The sequence below is a fragment of the Ciconia boyciana genome, chromosome 10, assembly GCF_034638445.1.
Source record: "Ciconia boyciana chromosome 10, ASM3463844v1, whole genome shotgun sequence".
Classification (NCBI taxonomy): domain Eukaryota; kingdom Metazoa; phylum Chordata; class Aves; order Ciconiiformes; family Ciconiidae; genus Ciconia; species Ciconia boyciana.
This window is the reverse complement of record NC_132943.1, coordinates 18,879,262-18,893,764: the sequence shown is the minus strand read 5'-3', so window position 1 is coordinate 18,893,764 and position 14,503 is coordinate 18,879,262. Positions and strand designations below refer to the sequence as shown.

General features: G+C 68.8%; 1 protein-coding gene across 1 annotated transcript in view; it reads right to left on the bottom strand.

Moving 5' to 3' along the window:
- Positions 1-1,813: 1,813 nt before the first annotated feature.
- The window catches only part of SPEG (striated muscle enriched protein kinase), a 30,673-nt gene continuing 17,983 nt past the window's right edge, over positions 1,814-14,503 (bottom strand). The window contains 30 exon segments of the mRNA XM_072874399.1: positions 1,814-2,027; positions 2,328-2,477; positions 2,723-2,798; positions 3,188-3,411; positions 3,484-3,723; positions 3,815-4,001; positions 4,004-4,492; positions 4,677-4,841; positions 5,041-5,163; positions 5,430-5,597; positions 5,679-5,795; positions 5,868-6,020; positions 6,132-8,316; positions 8,497-8,565; positions 8,661-8,703; positions 8,918-9,070; positions 9,313-9,339; positions 9,443-9,615; positions 9,774-9,851; positions 10,038-10,098; positions 10,246-10,446; positions 10,808-10,901; positions 10,985-11,153; positions 11,365-11,477; positions 12,289-12,461; positions 12,875-12,998; positions 13,126-13,332; positions 13,455-13,559; positions 13,975-14,094; positions 14,274-14,503. Coding sequence (XP_072730500.1) covers positions 1,820-2,027; positions 2,328-2,477; positions 2,723-2,798; positions 3,188-3,411; positions 3,484-3,723; positions 3,815-4,001; positions 4,004-4,492; positions 4,677-4,841; positions 5,041-5,163; positions 5,430-5,597; positions 5,679-5,795; positions 5,868-6,020; positions 6,132-8,316; positions 8,497-8,565; positions 8,661-8,703; positions 8,918-9,070; positions 9,313-9,339; positions 9,443-9,615; positions 9,774-9,851; positions 10,038-10,098; positions 10,246-10,446; positions 10,808-10,901; positions 10,985-11,153; positions 11,365-11,477; positions 12,289-12,461; positions 12,875-12,998; positions 13,126-13,332; positions 13,455-13,559; positions 13,975-14,094; positions 14,274-14,503 — 6,625 coding nt within the window. The 3' untranslated portion in view covers positions 1,814-1,819.

Sequence of the window (14,503 nt, the reverse complement as noted above, 5' to 3'; positions counted from 1 at the left end):
GCGCCGCAGCGGCGGGAGGAGGGAGCTGCGCGTGCAAGGGGCGGGCCCTGGGCGTGCAAGGGCGCGTGCCTGCGGCCGGGGGCGGAGCGAGGGGGCGGCGGGGGCACGGCCGGGCCCCGCCCGGGGAACGGCCCCGCTGTGCCCGGGGAACGGCCCCGCTGTGCCCGGGGAACGGCCGGGCCCCGCCCGGGGAACGGCCCCGCTGTGCCCGGGGAACGGCCCCGCTGTGCCCGCAGCAGCCCCCGCCAGCGCCGCGGCCCGGCTTCACACGGGCAGCGGGTATCTATAGCCAGGCGGGCGCTTCCCTGCGGCGGGGCGTCCCTTCACCGGCACCCGCCGTGTCCCCAGCAGGAGCCCTGTCGCCGCCGGGCCCTCCAGCACCCGGTATTTTCGCTCCATGACGCCAGCGCCCCGTGAGCCGCCCCCCCCCTGCGCCCGCCCCGGCGCTTCGCAGCTTTCCTGGCTCCTTCCCCGAGTTTCCGACAGCCTTCCCAGCCCGGCCCCACCGGGAAGCCTTCCTGGCTTCGGGTCCCCGGATCTTGGGACAGGACCCTCCCGAGGTGCCGGGGGCTGCTCTGCCCACCCCCCCGCCCCGTCCCCTCCCAGCGAGGCACGGAGACGGGACCGGCTGCTCAGGGTCTTTATTGCTGCTCTGGCACGTTGCTTGCTCCAAACCACGGGGACGGTGGCAACTCCGGAGCCCGGCAGAGAGGAGGGGACGGGGACGGGGACGGGGACGGGGACGGGGACAGGCAGAGACCTTCTCCCCGAAGTCAATAAATAAAGCCCTACCGCTACAGCAGCATCCGGAAGGCGGGTGCCCACCCGCCGCCCCGTCCCCCCCGCCCGGGGCACCCCGGCCACGCCGGAGCGTCTGCCGCCAGCCGGGGAGGGGCGAGGAGGGGGCGCGGGGCTCGGCAAGGCACCCGGGGGGCGGCACCGGGGTGGGGTGCGAGGGGGTGCGGGGGATGCGGGGGGGGTCTGGGGACGGGCAGGCGGGCTGGCGGCTGGGCGCAGGGCGCGGGCCGGAGCCGGGCAGGCAGAGCGTGAGCAGCGTGGGCCTGAGCAGGCGCCGGAGGCGTGCGTGGCACGGGGGTGCCACCCTGCAAAGGAGAGGGGTGCCGGCCAGCCCCCCGCCCCGGCGCGGGGAGCAGCCGACAGCCCCGGGGAAGGCACCGGCGTCAGTCCTGGGGCCGCAAACCCGCTTGCCAGGATCGGGGCTGGGAGGAGTGGAAGGTGGGGGGCTGGCAGCCCCCACTCCCAGCCGTGAGGACCGGGGCTGTACCGGCTGGCGGGGGGCCGCGGGGGGGCGGAGGGCTGTGAGCGGGCCCCTCTCTGCAGGAACCACTGGAGCAGCCTCAGTCCTCGGGCGCTGGCATGCAAACCGGGGGGAGCGCAGGGACCCCCGCGCCGTGGCCGGGGGCAGCTGCAGGCTGCGGTGTAAGGCACGCGGCTGACGGGACCCACTGGCCAGGGCTGGCTGGCGTGCTGGCAACTCTCCCGCTCCCGCCTGGGGCTTCCCTCGGCCCTCCATCCCGTCCTTTCCCCGACCCTCTGCTACATTCTCCATTCCTCCCAGCAAGGCTTCCCACCGCCCGCCCGCTGCCGGACCCCACCGCCGGGCCGGCAGGGGCAGGACCTCCCCTCTCCCTCGGCACCCCCAAAATGAGATGCCGGCCGCCAGCATCCCCAGCGGTGGTGCATGAGGTCCGTGGGCTCGTCCCGGCGCATCCCGGCTCCTCCTCGGCCGCCCCGTCCCGGGGCCCCTGGAATGTTCCTCTGGCTCCTCGGCCCCTCGCGGCCGTGGCCGAGGCACTGGCTACTGCGGCCCCGGCGGCTGGCCACCCTGGTAGGAGCGGAGTAAGACCTTGTGCTTGGTGACGGCCTCGCCGCGGCGCCGCTGGTGCTCCACCAGGAACTCCTTGAGGCGGTTGGTGGTGAAGGTCAGGGTCTGGCGGCGCAGCTTCATCAGGTAGGCATCCTGGAGCCAGGCATTGGCAAAGCAGTCCTTCACCGTGGGGCGGCTCCTGGGGCAGTGACGGTGCCGAGTCAGGGGCCGCGGGGTACCCACTGCCACTGCAGCCCTCCAAACCCGGCCACCATGCCTGCCCTGCAACACCCAGGGGGTCCCAGCCCTCTCCAAGAGCAGAGATGGGCCCCAGAGTCCTGGCCTCAGGAGATCCCAGCGCTCTCCAGGAGCAGTGATGGACCCCAGGGTCCCACTGATGATGTCTGGAGGGTCCCTGTGGGGCAGGGAGCTGCCTGCCTGGCCGGTCATGGGCGCAGTCCGGGGCTGCGTGTCCTCCCTGCCTGGGCCGGGCACTCACCAGGGGTGGACAGCAAGGACCTTGCGGATGAAGAGGGCAGCGCTCTGCGAGACATTGGGGTACAGCTTGAAGGCATCAAAGCGCCCTGCCAGGATGCGGTTCTCTGTCTCGATAGGGTCCAGTTCGAAGAACGGCGACCGCCCGCTGAGCCTGTGAGGGGTGGGCACGGGCTGGGGGGCAGCGGTGGGAGGGCACCTGGGACCCCCTACCCACCCATCCCTGGTTTGGAACAGCCACAGCTGCCCAGGGTCTCGATCCCCGTGTCCAGCTGGGAAGGGTCTGCAGGGCTACAGCGTCCCTCAGCCTACCACCAGCCTGGTGTCCCCCATGGCACTGAGCCCTGGGTGGGGCTGACTACACCTCAGGGTGCTCGTCCCACCAGCCCCTTCACTTACATGATGTAGGTGAGGACACCAACGCCCCAGACATCTGCTGCGGAGCCCACCGGGTCACCCTTCACCACCTCCGGCGCTGCGGGCAGGGGAGCAGGGCTGTCATACGCACTGGGGGGCTCCAGCCCCAGCACCCACAGCATCCCAAGTATCCCCAGCACTCACAGCATCCACAGCACCCATAGCACCCCACCACTGTACCCACCTGACACCCCAATACCCTGACAGAGCCCAGCACCTCCAAGGATACCCCAGCTGCCCCACAGCACCCAAACTCTCCCACTGAGCCCAGCAACCCTACAGAAACCCTCAGTAGACACCCCAGCACCTCAAAGACCCCCCAGTTTCCCCAAGGACACCTCAACCCCCCCCCAGTCCCAAGCCCCCCCCATGCACCGGCACACGTACACACCTCGGGCACGAGTGTGCCCCGTCCCCATGCCACCGCACCCCCGGTGCCCCACTCACACATGTACTCCAGCGTGCCAACACGTCGCCCCAGCTGCCGCAGCACGAGGGGGTTGTAGGTCTGGGCGCTGCCAAAATCGATGATCTTGAGGGCGTTCATGCCTGAGATGATGACGTTGTCCGGCTTGATGTCAAGGTGCACGATGCGGCGGCTGTGCAGGTACTCGAGGCCCTGCAGGAGCTGCAGCACGTAGCTCACCACGTCGTCCTCTGAGTAGCGAAACCTGGGGGCAAATGGCATCAGCGGGTGGCCCCGTGCTGGCAGCTGTCACCGGCAGCCTTGCGCCCACCCATACCTGTCCACGATGCTGTAGAGGATCTCCTTGCCAGCGCAGTTCTCGCAGATGAGCACCAGGTAGCGGGGGGTGATGTACGCCTCATGCAGGGCCATGATGCGCTCATGGTGCAGTGCCTTGAGGATCTCGTACTCCTGCAGCACACTCTGCTTCCTCTCTGCCTCGTAGGGCACAATCTTGGCCATGAAGTGCTTCCCCGTGGCGTTCTCCTTGCACAGCCGGATCACCCCAAAACGGCCCCTGCGGCACAGGGCAGCGCTCAGCATCCCTGGCGTGGGGTGCTGGTGGGGGGGACACCCCCAGCAGAGCATCCCATCCCACCACTCCTCACCTCGCCTTCTCATCCAAGAAGGTGTATGGCTTTTGGGGGATGCCCTGCCGCAGTGCCGTGCTGTCCTTCACCCCTGGGGTCCCGCTCGCAGCCGGGGGCTCCTTGGAGGATGGGGCAGTGGCAGGGGGCTCCTGCGGGGAGGACGACGTGGGGGGCATGGAGACGAAGGAGGTGACCATGTAGGGGGCATCTTCCGCACGGGCGCCGCGTTGGGGGTGGGAGAGAGCGTGGGGGCTGAGACAGGGGTGGTTGACACTGGGGAAATGGGGGAGATCTTGGAAGGCGACGGGGCCCGAGGTGGGGGAGACGTGTCCGTGGGGGGCACAGGGGAGCCCTGGGCGGGGGTGTCTGTGTGGGGCGAGGCGACAGTCCGAGGAGGGGTGAACATGAGCTCCGGGGGCACACAGATGGTGATGTCGGGCGGGAGCTCAGGGTCTGGCTGTGGGCTCTCCTTGCTGGGCGTGGGGGGCTGGAGGACCCCAGGGGGGACGTCTGCCTGCGCCGCCCCATCTGCCTTCTGCACCACTCCCTTGTGCTTGCGGGGTGGCGTGGTGGGGGTGGCCCCCACGGCTGGTGGCTCCAGCTGCCCCACGGGCGTCTGGGTCGATCGGCTGGAAGCCACCTTCTCGGGGACAGGGACAGGGACAGCGATGTCCTTGGCTGGGGCAGCTCGGGCATCTGTGGGGAGCAAAGGGAGATATGAGCCAGGCACGGGTAAGCCAGGAGCGGGGTGCAAGCAGTACTCTGTTCCCCAAAGCCCTGGGGAGAAGATCCCCTATGACTCAAGGACCCCCAGAGCATCCCAGAGGCCTCAGCCCCACAGCTGGCCGCACAGCTGCCCCACGGGACAGGGCTCGCTCACCTGCTGCCTCGAGGTGCACCTTCCCTGAGGGGCTGCTGTAGGGCCCCTGCCCGGCCTTGTTGACACAGGCCACCCGAAACTTGGCGGCACTCCCGGGGGGCAGCTCCGTCACGTTGAAGTAGCAGTCGGTGATGCCGGTGCTGACGATCTTCCACTCGTGCTCCCCTGCCGGCACGGGGGCAAGGTGAGGCAGGGGCAGACCAGGGGCAGCGGGCAGCCCCCTGTCCCCCACCCCTGACCCGGGACCCCGCCGAGCCCCAGGGGACAGCAAGGACATTGGACACTTTTGTCCTGTCTTGGTGTCCCTGTGTGAGCCCATCCTTCTGGCTGTGGCTCCCGGGGGACAGGAGGCAGCCCCACGTACCGTCCAGCCTGCGCTCCAGCGTGTAGGTGCAGGGCGCTTTGCTCTCCGCAGGCTTCCACAGCACCAGCACCGTGTTCTTGTACTTCTGGGGGATCTCCGGGGTGCCCGGCCGCCCAGGGAGCCCTGCGAGGGGACAGACAGGGTGCCAGGGGCAGGGCAGAGCTGCCGCGGGGCGAGGACAGCACAACACATGGGCTTGGAGATGCTGGAGGTGCCCGGGCAAAACCAGCCTGTCCCCCTTCACAAGTTCCAGTCTCTTGCAGATGCAGAGAGCGGAGCTCAGGTGACCTGCTCTGACTGGTCCCCAGCCCCGGGACGCGTGCCGGGCACGTGCTCTCTCCCCTGGGGGCAGCACCTCTGTCCCCCGAGATCCCCCCCCACATCCTTACGTGCCACAGCCAGCGTGCAGGAGCTGATGGCCGTGCCCAGGGCGTTGGCGGCTGCACACTCGTACAGCCCCGCGTCCTTCCTGGACACCTTGGCGATGGTGAGCATCTGCCGGCCATCCTTGCAGGAGACGACGTTCAGCGCGTTGTCCGGCTGCAGGGACCTCTTGTCTGCGGCGGGGAGCAGAGGAGAGGGATGCTACAATGCCCCCTCGGCACTCGCCCACCGAGGCAGCGCAGGCAGCCCCCCACCTTTCATCCAGACGATCCTGGGGGTCGGGCTGCCGGCGGGCAGGCAGCAGAGGGTCAGCGCCTCACCCTCCAGCAGCACCTGGTCCTTCAGCTTGATGTGGAAAACGGGGGGGAAATCTGGAAAGCGGAGCGGGGGTCAGGCTGGGGCAGCGATGGGCACCCGCCGTCCCGTCCCAGGGCTGCACCTACCCGACTCGCTGGGTGCGTGCGGCCGGCCGGCAGCCGGTCCCTCCTCCCGCAGCAGGCTGGAGGGGATGCTGGGCTGCGAGGCCATCTTCTCCTTCTTGCCCCGCGAGAGCCCCCAGCGCTCCCAGCGGGACCGCTTCTGGATCTCACCCCCACCTGCCGGCACCCGGGGCAGCTGAGACCGCGGCCGAGCCGCGGTGGCAGTGCCTGCCGCGCCCATGGCAGCTGGGCCACCGGGTGCCAGCGGGAGCCCCCCTCGCCGCTCACCTTTGGCCGAGGCGGAGGAGCGGGCGCTGCTCTCCGAGCACAGGGACTCGGAGGAGGGTGCGGGCGCCGGGGGGGGCCCTGGCCGCAGGCTCTCCCCCTCGGAGCTGGCACGGCGGAGCTCCCCGGGCCCCTCGCCCTCGGGCCGCTCGTCCGACAGGCTGCGCAGCCGCGCGGAGACCCGCTCCACCGTGGCGCTGATCTTCCTCCGCATGGCCACCGCCGGCGACGCGCTCTCCCCGCCGGCCCCTGGCTCTGACTTGAGGCTCTCCGAGTCCCTCCGCTCCTTGGAGCCACCCAGGGCCAGGCTCCAGGAGAAGCGGCGCCCGCTGGATGGGGTCTCGCTGCCCCCGTCCTCCCCCCTGCTCTTCTTCCTCTCGGCAGGTGGGGTCCGCCTGAGGAGTACGGACATCCTCCGGAGGAAGCCCCTGTCTTTCTCCACCTCGTGCAGGTCCTGCACCGACTTGGACTTGGCTGCCAGCCCGGTGGGCCGGTCCCTGCGCAGCTCCAGGGGCACACCGGCCGGTGTGGGACGGTAGATGCCCTCATCGCGGGCTGGGGGGCCGGCCAGGTGCCGGTCCTCGGAGCGGGAGCGGGTGAGGAGCTTCAGCCCCCGGCTGAGCGATGACTCCCGGCCCCGCTTGAACTTGGCCTCGAAGACCTCCTCCGAGTCGATGTCCTGGATCAGCAGGGAGCTGGCGGAGCCGGCAGGCTGCACCTCCCTCCTTGATGCCGGTGCTGGTGCTGGCGCGGGGGGCTCGGCGGGGGTGGCCGGTGGGGGCCAGGAGGCTTCCTCGGTGGCTGGCTCCCCGCCTCGCACGGCTCCCATGGCTTGCATGACCTTGGCGTAGGAAGACATTTTGGGGGCTTGGGTGCCGGGAGCCGGGGGCTGCGGTGGGGCAGGTGCTCCCGTCCTGGCAGCCCCCTCCCCGCTGGCTCCAGCGGCCTTGGTGGGCGTCTTTTCCTCCTGCCCTCCAGCTGTGGGCTTCTTCCCTGTGGTGGTGCTGGCTGTGCTGGCCCTGGACTGGCCACGCTCCTCGGGGACGCGCCTCTTCCCCAGGGCAGCCTTGGCAGCGGGGGCTCGGGGGATGGCGGTCTCCACCGCGGGGGGGGTGGGTGGGCTGGGGGCGTCCGGCGACACTGGGGGCCGGGTGTCAGAGAGGGCCGAGAGTGATGGGGACTCCTTGAGCCGCTGGGCCTCCAGGCAGGCCACCGGGATCTCCAGGGGCGCGCCGGAGCGGCGGTGCCGGACGACGGGCTCGGCATCCCCGTGGCTGAAGGAGCTGCTCTTCTGCAGCTGGCGCTCAGCGGGGAGGAGGCGCAGCGACGTGGCCTCACTGGAGGCCGCCCGCACCAGCCGCGGCACTGCCGGTGCCGGCGGCTCCAACCGGGTCGGCCGCAGGACCTTCTTGTCGGGGCCGACCCCCAGGGTCTCCAGGAGGGGACCCCGCAGGCCGCTGACCTTGCCGTCCCCGGGGCCGCCCCGCAGCAGCCGCTGGCGCATCAGCTCCAGGCGCTGGGCGTGATCGTCCTCCCCCCAGGCCCCCTTCCGCCGCGGCAGCTCCATGGAGGCTGCCTTGGCCAGGGTTCGGCAGGGGTCCCGGCCCGCCTCGGCCCCCTCCTCGGTCCCTGGGGGCTGGTGGAGCAGCAGGGCGCTGTCAGCCGAGCCGCCCCTCTTCAGCTCTCCCCGCCGGGCGCTCCCCGGGGACTCAAGGCTGGAGCCCTTCCTCATGGCTTTGCGGGGGTATTCCGGCCGCTTCTGCGCTTCGGGGGCTTCTTCATCGGAGGAGCCGGGCGCCTCCACCTCCACGCACGGCCGCCGCGGCCCGGCGCCCCTCGGCCGCTTCCCCAGGGCTACCCCAGGCTTCCCCGCACCCTGGCTCTGCCAGTCCATGGCAGAGACGTCCCCTGGTGTGACCCCCTCCAGCCGCGGCCCCTCGGATGGCCCAATGGCCTCGTCGTCCGTGGGGATCTCATTGAGCGACATGCGGGAGCCGGAGAACTCCACCTGGTGCGGCATGGGGATAAAGGGCAGCTCGTCCAGGTCATCCGAGTCTGAGGAGGATGACAGCGCCGGTGACTCCTTGAGGTGCCGGGGCACAGCGATGGAGAGGTGGTTGGACGTGTCCTCCAGCAGCTCCGGGATCGGCCGCAGCACCATGTTGCACTTGTAGCTGATCTGCGAGCGCTGCAGCCGGCAGAGAGGGCTGGATCAGGCCCAGGCAGGCGGCATGGCATCATCCTGCCCAGGGCACGTCACCCCATCCTGCCCAGGGCACATCACCCCGTCCTGCCCAGCACACACCACCCCGTCCTGCCCAGCACGCAGCTCTGCCTGCCCCCCTCCTGCCACAGCTCCTGCCTTCACCTGCCATTTCCGACGGGAGAGGAAGAGCTTTAGGTGGTCGGTGCTGATGACCTTCCCCTTGGCCAGCGTCTGCAGGGCAAGGGGACAGCAGTGTCCCACAGAGCCTACAGCAGGCTCAGGGGAACCCCACTGCCGTCGGGCGCTGGGTCCCTGTCCAGGCTCACCTTGAACCAGGGATGCTCCAGGGTCTGCTCCGCATTGGGTCTCCTGTGAACCAACACCGCTGCGTGAGAACTGCCGGGGCTGGGGGGCTTTGGCCAGCCCGGGGAAGGGCAGGAGGGTTTGGCTGCCCGTGCTGCACCCTGGCAGGGCTGTGCAGCCCGCCTGCCCTCGGGCACCCCGATGCACGGGGGTCCCCACCCTCCCTTGAGCACAAGGCGCACGCTGGAGGGGTGGGGGCCGGGGACCCCGTAGCACTCACAGCCTGTCATTGACCAGCACTTTGATGACGAAGCCCTTGGCTTCCCGGGTGAGCCCCTGGAACATCCTCTCCTCGAAGGCCACGTTGTAGTTGCGGATGTTCATCAGTGTCGTCTTGTCGTTCTCCCCCACGAAGGGGGAGATCCCCGTCAGGCTGCCGAGGAGGGGACACTGTCATCGGGCCGGAGGGACATGGGGAACAGCATGGCAAGTACGGGGGACCAAGGACAGGACCCCGGACCCCAGCCCCAGTGCCATGGGGAGGGCAGAGGCAGGAGCAGCCAGGGAGGAGGCCGAGTCTGCAAGGAGCGATGTGCATGGCCGCAGCCCCAGCACTGCAACCAGCAAGGGGGCAGGACGGGGGTCCCTCCCGTGGGGGCCCGGCAGGGCACTTACCAGAGGTAGGCGATGACCCCCACGGGCCTGCGGAGAGGAGAGCGGTTACTGCACAGCACGAGCCCTCCAGGGCGCCCAGTCCCTCCCGGCATGGCGGGGAGCCCACCGTCCACCCCAGGGACGCCCTTACCAGATGTCGGTGACGCTGGAGACGGGGCTCTGGTTGACGATCTCGGGGCCCACGAACTCGGGGGTACCATACTTGCAGTACTGTGGCTCCTCAGGCGTCAGCTCCTGTGCGTTGCCGAAGTCGCAGATCCGGACCTGCTCGCTGCTTGAATCCGCCATCAGGAGGTTTTCTGGCTACAGGACAGCGCGGGGCGGAGGGGAGCTTGGCAGGAGGCAGGGGTTCCCCCGGGGAAGGGATGTCCCCCGTCAGCAGGACCGAGCCCCCTGCAGCGTGGCAGGAGCCTGTCCGTGCAGGCGCAGGGCAGGAGGGAGCGGGAGAGCCCCGCACTCACTTTGATGTCCAGGTGCAGGACGCTGTGCTGGTGCAGGTAGCAGATCCCTTCCAGGACCTGCCGCATGTAGGACCGGACCTGCAAGAGAGCAGAGGGAGGGTGGGTGCCCTGAGCATGGGTCGGCCCCACGCTGGCTCCGTGCATAGGAGGGTGCGGGCCATAGCCTGCTACGATGAGTGTTGCACGTCCCTGGGCTGGGACAGACCCCGGTGTCCCCAGGCTCCCTCCCTCCCCCATCGCTTTGCCCCCCCAGGGCTCACCCACCTCGGACTCGCACACCGAGGGCTTCCTCGCCATCCTGTCCAGCAGCTCTTCCTTGGCGCAGCTGGGCCCCGGTCAAGGAACACAGAAACTCCGTGCCCTGCTGCACCCTGCACCCTCCTGGGCACCCAGTTCCTCTGCACCCACTCTGCCCACCCGTCCTCCCCAAAAGCCTCCCCTCCCCTCCCCAAAAGCAGCGCCCGGAGGATACAGCTCCATGACCATGATGACGGCATTCTTCTTCTCGAAGGCATCGTGGAAGAAGACAATGCGCTCGTGGTCCAGCTGCGAGAGGATGTGCAGCTCCCGGCGCGCCGACTGCTTGGCCTTGGTCCTCCCGGGGACGAACTTGGCGGCAAAATCCAGCCGGCTGCTCTTCTCCGTCACCCTCCGCAGGTAGGAGAAAGCCCCCCTGCAATGCGGTGATGGGAGCAGGGGGGGATAAGAAGGTGGGGGAGCAGGAGACCTCCCCTTCCCTGGGCAGCTGGGGCAGGTGCCCGCTCTACAGGGAGCTGCCTGCAGCCCCAGCAGCCCTCCAGGACCATCCACGGAGAGACCTCAGGCCTGGCTTTGCTCTGCCGCCCTGGCTCCCCGCCCTGAGCCAGCACCGGGGCATCCAACAAAGGCTGAGAGCAGCCCCAGCACATCAGGATCTGGTGTACCGTGGAGCTCAGTCCTGAGGGACGGAGCCCCAGGGTGCAGCCTGGCTCCAGCACCCCTGATCCTGCGGTACCCGGGGTGCCCTGCTGCCCACCGGCCCAGCGGCCCCATACCTCCCGATCTCCTCGTGCACGTCGTAGTAGTCGGTAAGGCGTCGCGCCTTGTGCAGTGCCTCCTCCTCCATGGTGGCATCGGCAGCGGGCTGGGCTGGGGGAAGAGAAGGCGCTGGCGGGGGGCAAGCCAGGCACCCAGGCTCTGCCCCCCAGGGCCGGGGGGCCGGCCGGCCGTACCTGCCCGCACCACCAGCTCTGCCTTGCAGGAGACCTCCCCAGCCAGGTTCTTGGCCGTGCAGGTGTAGACGCCGCTGTCGGGCTCAGCAGCGCCCAGTACCACCAGCGAGCACTCGTTGTCCTCGTACACGAAGCTCAGGTGGCTGCTCTCCTCCAGCAGCTCCCCATCCTGGGGGTGGCAGGGGCGTCAGGGGGGTCCCATCCCATCCCCAACCAGCTCCCACCACCCTTTCCCCATGGATGGGGCATGGGGCACATCCTGCATCACCGGGGGTGAACACAACCCCAAAGCCCCAGCGCAGCGACCCAGGTGAGGCAGTGGAGGATGTGGGTCTGGGGGGCCTGTGGGTCAGGAAGGGGGTGGGAGGGTCCTAGCCCACCTTGTACCACATGATGTCCGGCAGCGGTTTTCCCTCCACCACGACGGCGAAGCGCGGTGTCTCCCCTTCCTGGGCATCGATGTCCTCCATGATGGACTCAAAGCGCGGTGCCTCTGCCGAGAGACGGGGCATGGGGCACCACGGGGCAGTGCCATCCCCTGCCACTGGCATGGGGTGTATGGCTGTGGGGCACTGCGAGGAAGTGTCAGCCCATGGTATAGAGGCATGGAGCACCATGGGGCAGTGCATTGGCACATGGGAGCAGGACACTACAGGGCAGGGCACCAATGGCATGTGCCTGCAGCACCGTGGGGCAGTCACCCATTGGTGTGGGGCACCATGGGGCAGTGCCACTCATGGCACATGGGCATGGGGCACTGTGGGGTTGCATCTCCCCGTTACATATGGATGTGGGTACCGTAGGGCAGTGCCACCCGTGACACCTCTGTGGGACATTGTGGAGGTGTCCCCCATGGCTCTCGGCCATAGGGCACCGTAGGGCAGTGCCACCCCATTATACACAGGTATGGGACACCCTGCAGCAGTGCCACCCATGGCACATGGCTGAGGGATACCATGGGGCAGTGCCACCCCATGGTCATGGAGCACATGGGACATTCTACCCAAGTCAGATATGGGTATAGGACACCAGGCAGCAGCATCAACACACGGTTCATGGGTTTTCAGCCCCATGGGGCATTGCCACCCTATAGAGCACCATCCCCATGGCATACGAGTATGGAGCACCGAGAGGCAGTGCCATGCTATGGGGCAGTGCCCCCATGGCATGTGGGCATGGGGCACCATGGAGCAGTGCCACCCTGTGGGGCAATGTCCCCCCCCATGGCACACGGGCTTGGAGCACCATAGGGCGATGCCACCCCCCGGCAGAGGGGCACAGCCCCTCGGCGCGGGGGCACCTACCTGCGAGGCGGAGGTGGAGGGTGCAGCGGGCAGTGCCGTGGCGGTTGCTCACCTCGCAGGCCAGCGGCCCCGCAGCCCCCCGGCCCACGTGCAGCAGCCGCAGGCAGTGCTGGTCGTCGTCCGGCATCGTCACCTCGCACGTGCCCTCCTGCTCCCCCAGCACCTGCCCGCCCCTGCGGGCACACCAGCTGCCACATCACAGCTCCACGGGCAGCCCCAGACCCACTGCCCCATGGATAGCTCCCACCCCACAGCCCCATGGCCACCGCCTGACCCACAGATAGCCCCAGCTCCAGCTCCCACGTCGTAGCCCCCACAAACAGCTCGCACCCCATTGCTAGCTCTGTCTCCTGACCAGCTCTCAACCCTTAGCACCCCACAGACAGCACCCCCCAAAAAGCCCCCCCCCATGCAGCTCTACACAGCCTTGGACATCACCCTCGTGCGCACGCCCACCCCAGCCCCAGGGAAGGACCCCCCAGCCACCGCGGGCTGCATGGGGAGCTGGTGCAGGAGCCCCTCTTCGTACACCCTGTGGGGTGATGCTGGGCATGGGGCAGGCAACGGGCACGGCGCCATGTCCTACCTCTTCCAGGTGACAGTGGCCTCCACGTGGTTGATGGTGACGGTGATGGACGCTGGCTGACCCTCCACCACGTACACCACATCTGGCTTGTCCAGGATGACCGGGGCCTCTTCCAGGTAAGGACCTGCCACACGCATCATCAACACCACGTCTGGTCCCCACGTCGCCCAGCCCTGGCCAGCTTACCACTGCACCAGGGACAGAGACCCCTCCACCCCAGCCACCTGTCCCCTCCCCACTGCCCCTCTCACCCCGGTCCAGGAGCTGCACAGGCCCCACAGGCGGGGAGGGCTTGCTGTTGGTCTTGGGGGTGGCGGTGATGACACGGAAGAGGTACTGGGCACCCTTGGTCAGCCCGTGCACCGTGTAGGTGGTGTCCCGTACGCCGGCCACCAGCACCAGCCACTGCATCGTGCCCAGCACTTGCATTTGCACCACGTAGGTCACTGAGTTGGGGTCTGCAGGGGGAGAGGGTCGGTGCAGAGCCCCTGGCATCGGGCTGGCCCGTGCACCCCATCATGGCGTTGCCCACCCCCTGCCCATCTCCTGCCCAGCCCCAGCCCAGCCCCAGCCCCCTCACCTATGGCAGTATCCAGCCACTTGGGCTTGTTCCAGGTCAGCGTGATGGCTCTGCCGGTCACTGAGGCCACGGTCGGGGGCCCGTCCGGGGGGGTCGGCACCACGTCTGCGTGGGGAGGTGGGCAGGTGTGTGAGCATGGCCGCCGCCACAGCTCCTCGGGGCGTCTGCCTTATGCCCTGGGAGACGCAGGCTGGAGGGGATGGATGGGGCCAGGACCCTCACTGGTTCCCCGGTGGGGGCTCAGCGTGGCAGCCCCTGGGGGGCTGGTGATGCCAGCAAGTCCCATGTGGGAGCTGGGGATCCAAGAGTGGGTCCTGACCCCGCAAGGCAAGGACTGCACAGCTGACCCTGCTTTTAAGTTGGATTAGAGACCTCCTGAGGTCCCCTCCAACCTGAACTGCCCTGTGATCCTATCACCCTAGGACCCGCTACAGGGCCACCGACCCCCAGCCCCAGGGCACAGCCTGGCAGGGTGGCAGCAAGTGGCTGCATGTCCCCAGTGGTGCCCGCTGCTGCTTACCAGTGACATAGAGGTGTGCGTAGCACGTGGCTTTCCCCACTTTGTTGGCAATGACGCTTTTATAGACGCCAGCATGCGCGTGGCTGACGGCCGTGAACACCAGGCGATGGACATCCTTATCTGGGGGGGAACAGGGGGACACAGGTAAGTCCCCGCCAGCCAAGCGGCACAGGGCTCCCCTCCCTGCCTCACAGGGCATGAAGGTCTGGGGGGTGATGTCTCCTCTTGAGGTGTCCCCCCTTCCTCCATCCTGGGCAGAGGGACCCCAAGGGGGCAGGGAGGGCAGCAGGGAGCCCTACACTGCATCATCTTGCGGTCATCAGTGCTGTCGATGCGGGAGCCATTGTGGAACCAGGTGATGGAGGGGTAGGGCAGCCCGGCCACCTGGCACTCCAGCACGGCCTCCTTCGACTCCACCACGTCCAGGTTGTGCAGCGGCTTCAGGAAATCAGGCATGGTGAAGCATTCTGCCTCCGTCTCCGCCTGCTCTGGCTCCTCCGGGATGGATGGCATCTTCTCCAGCTTGGAG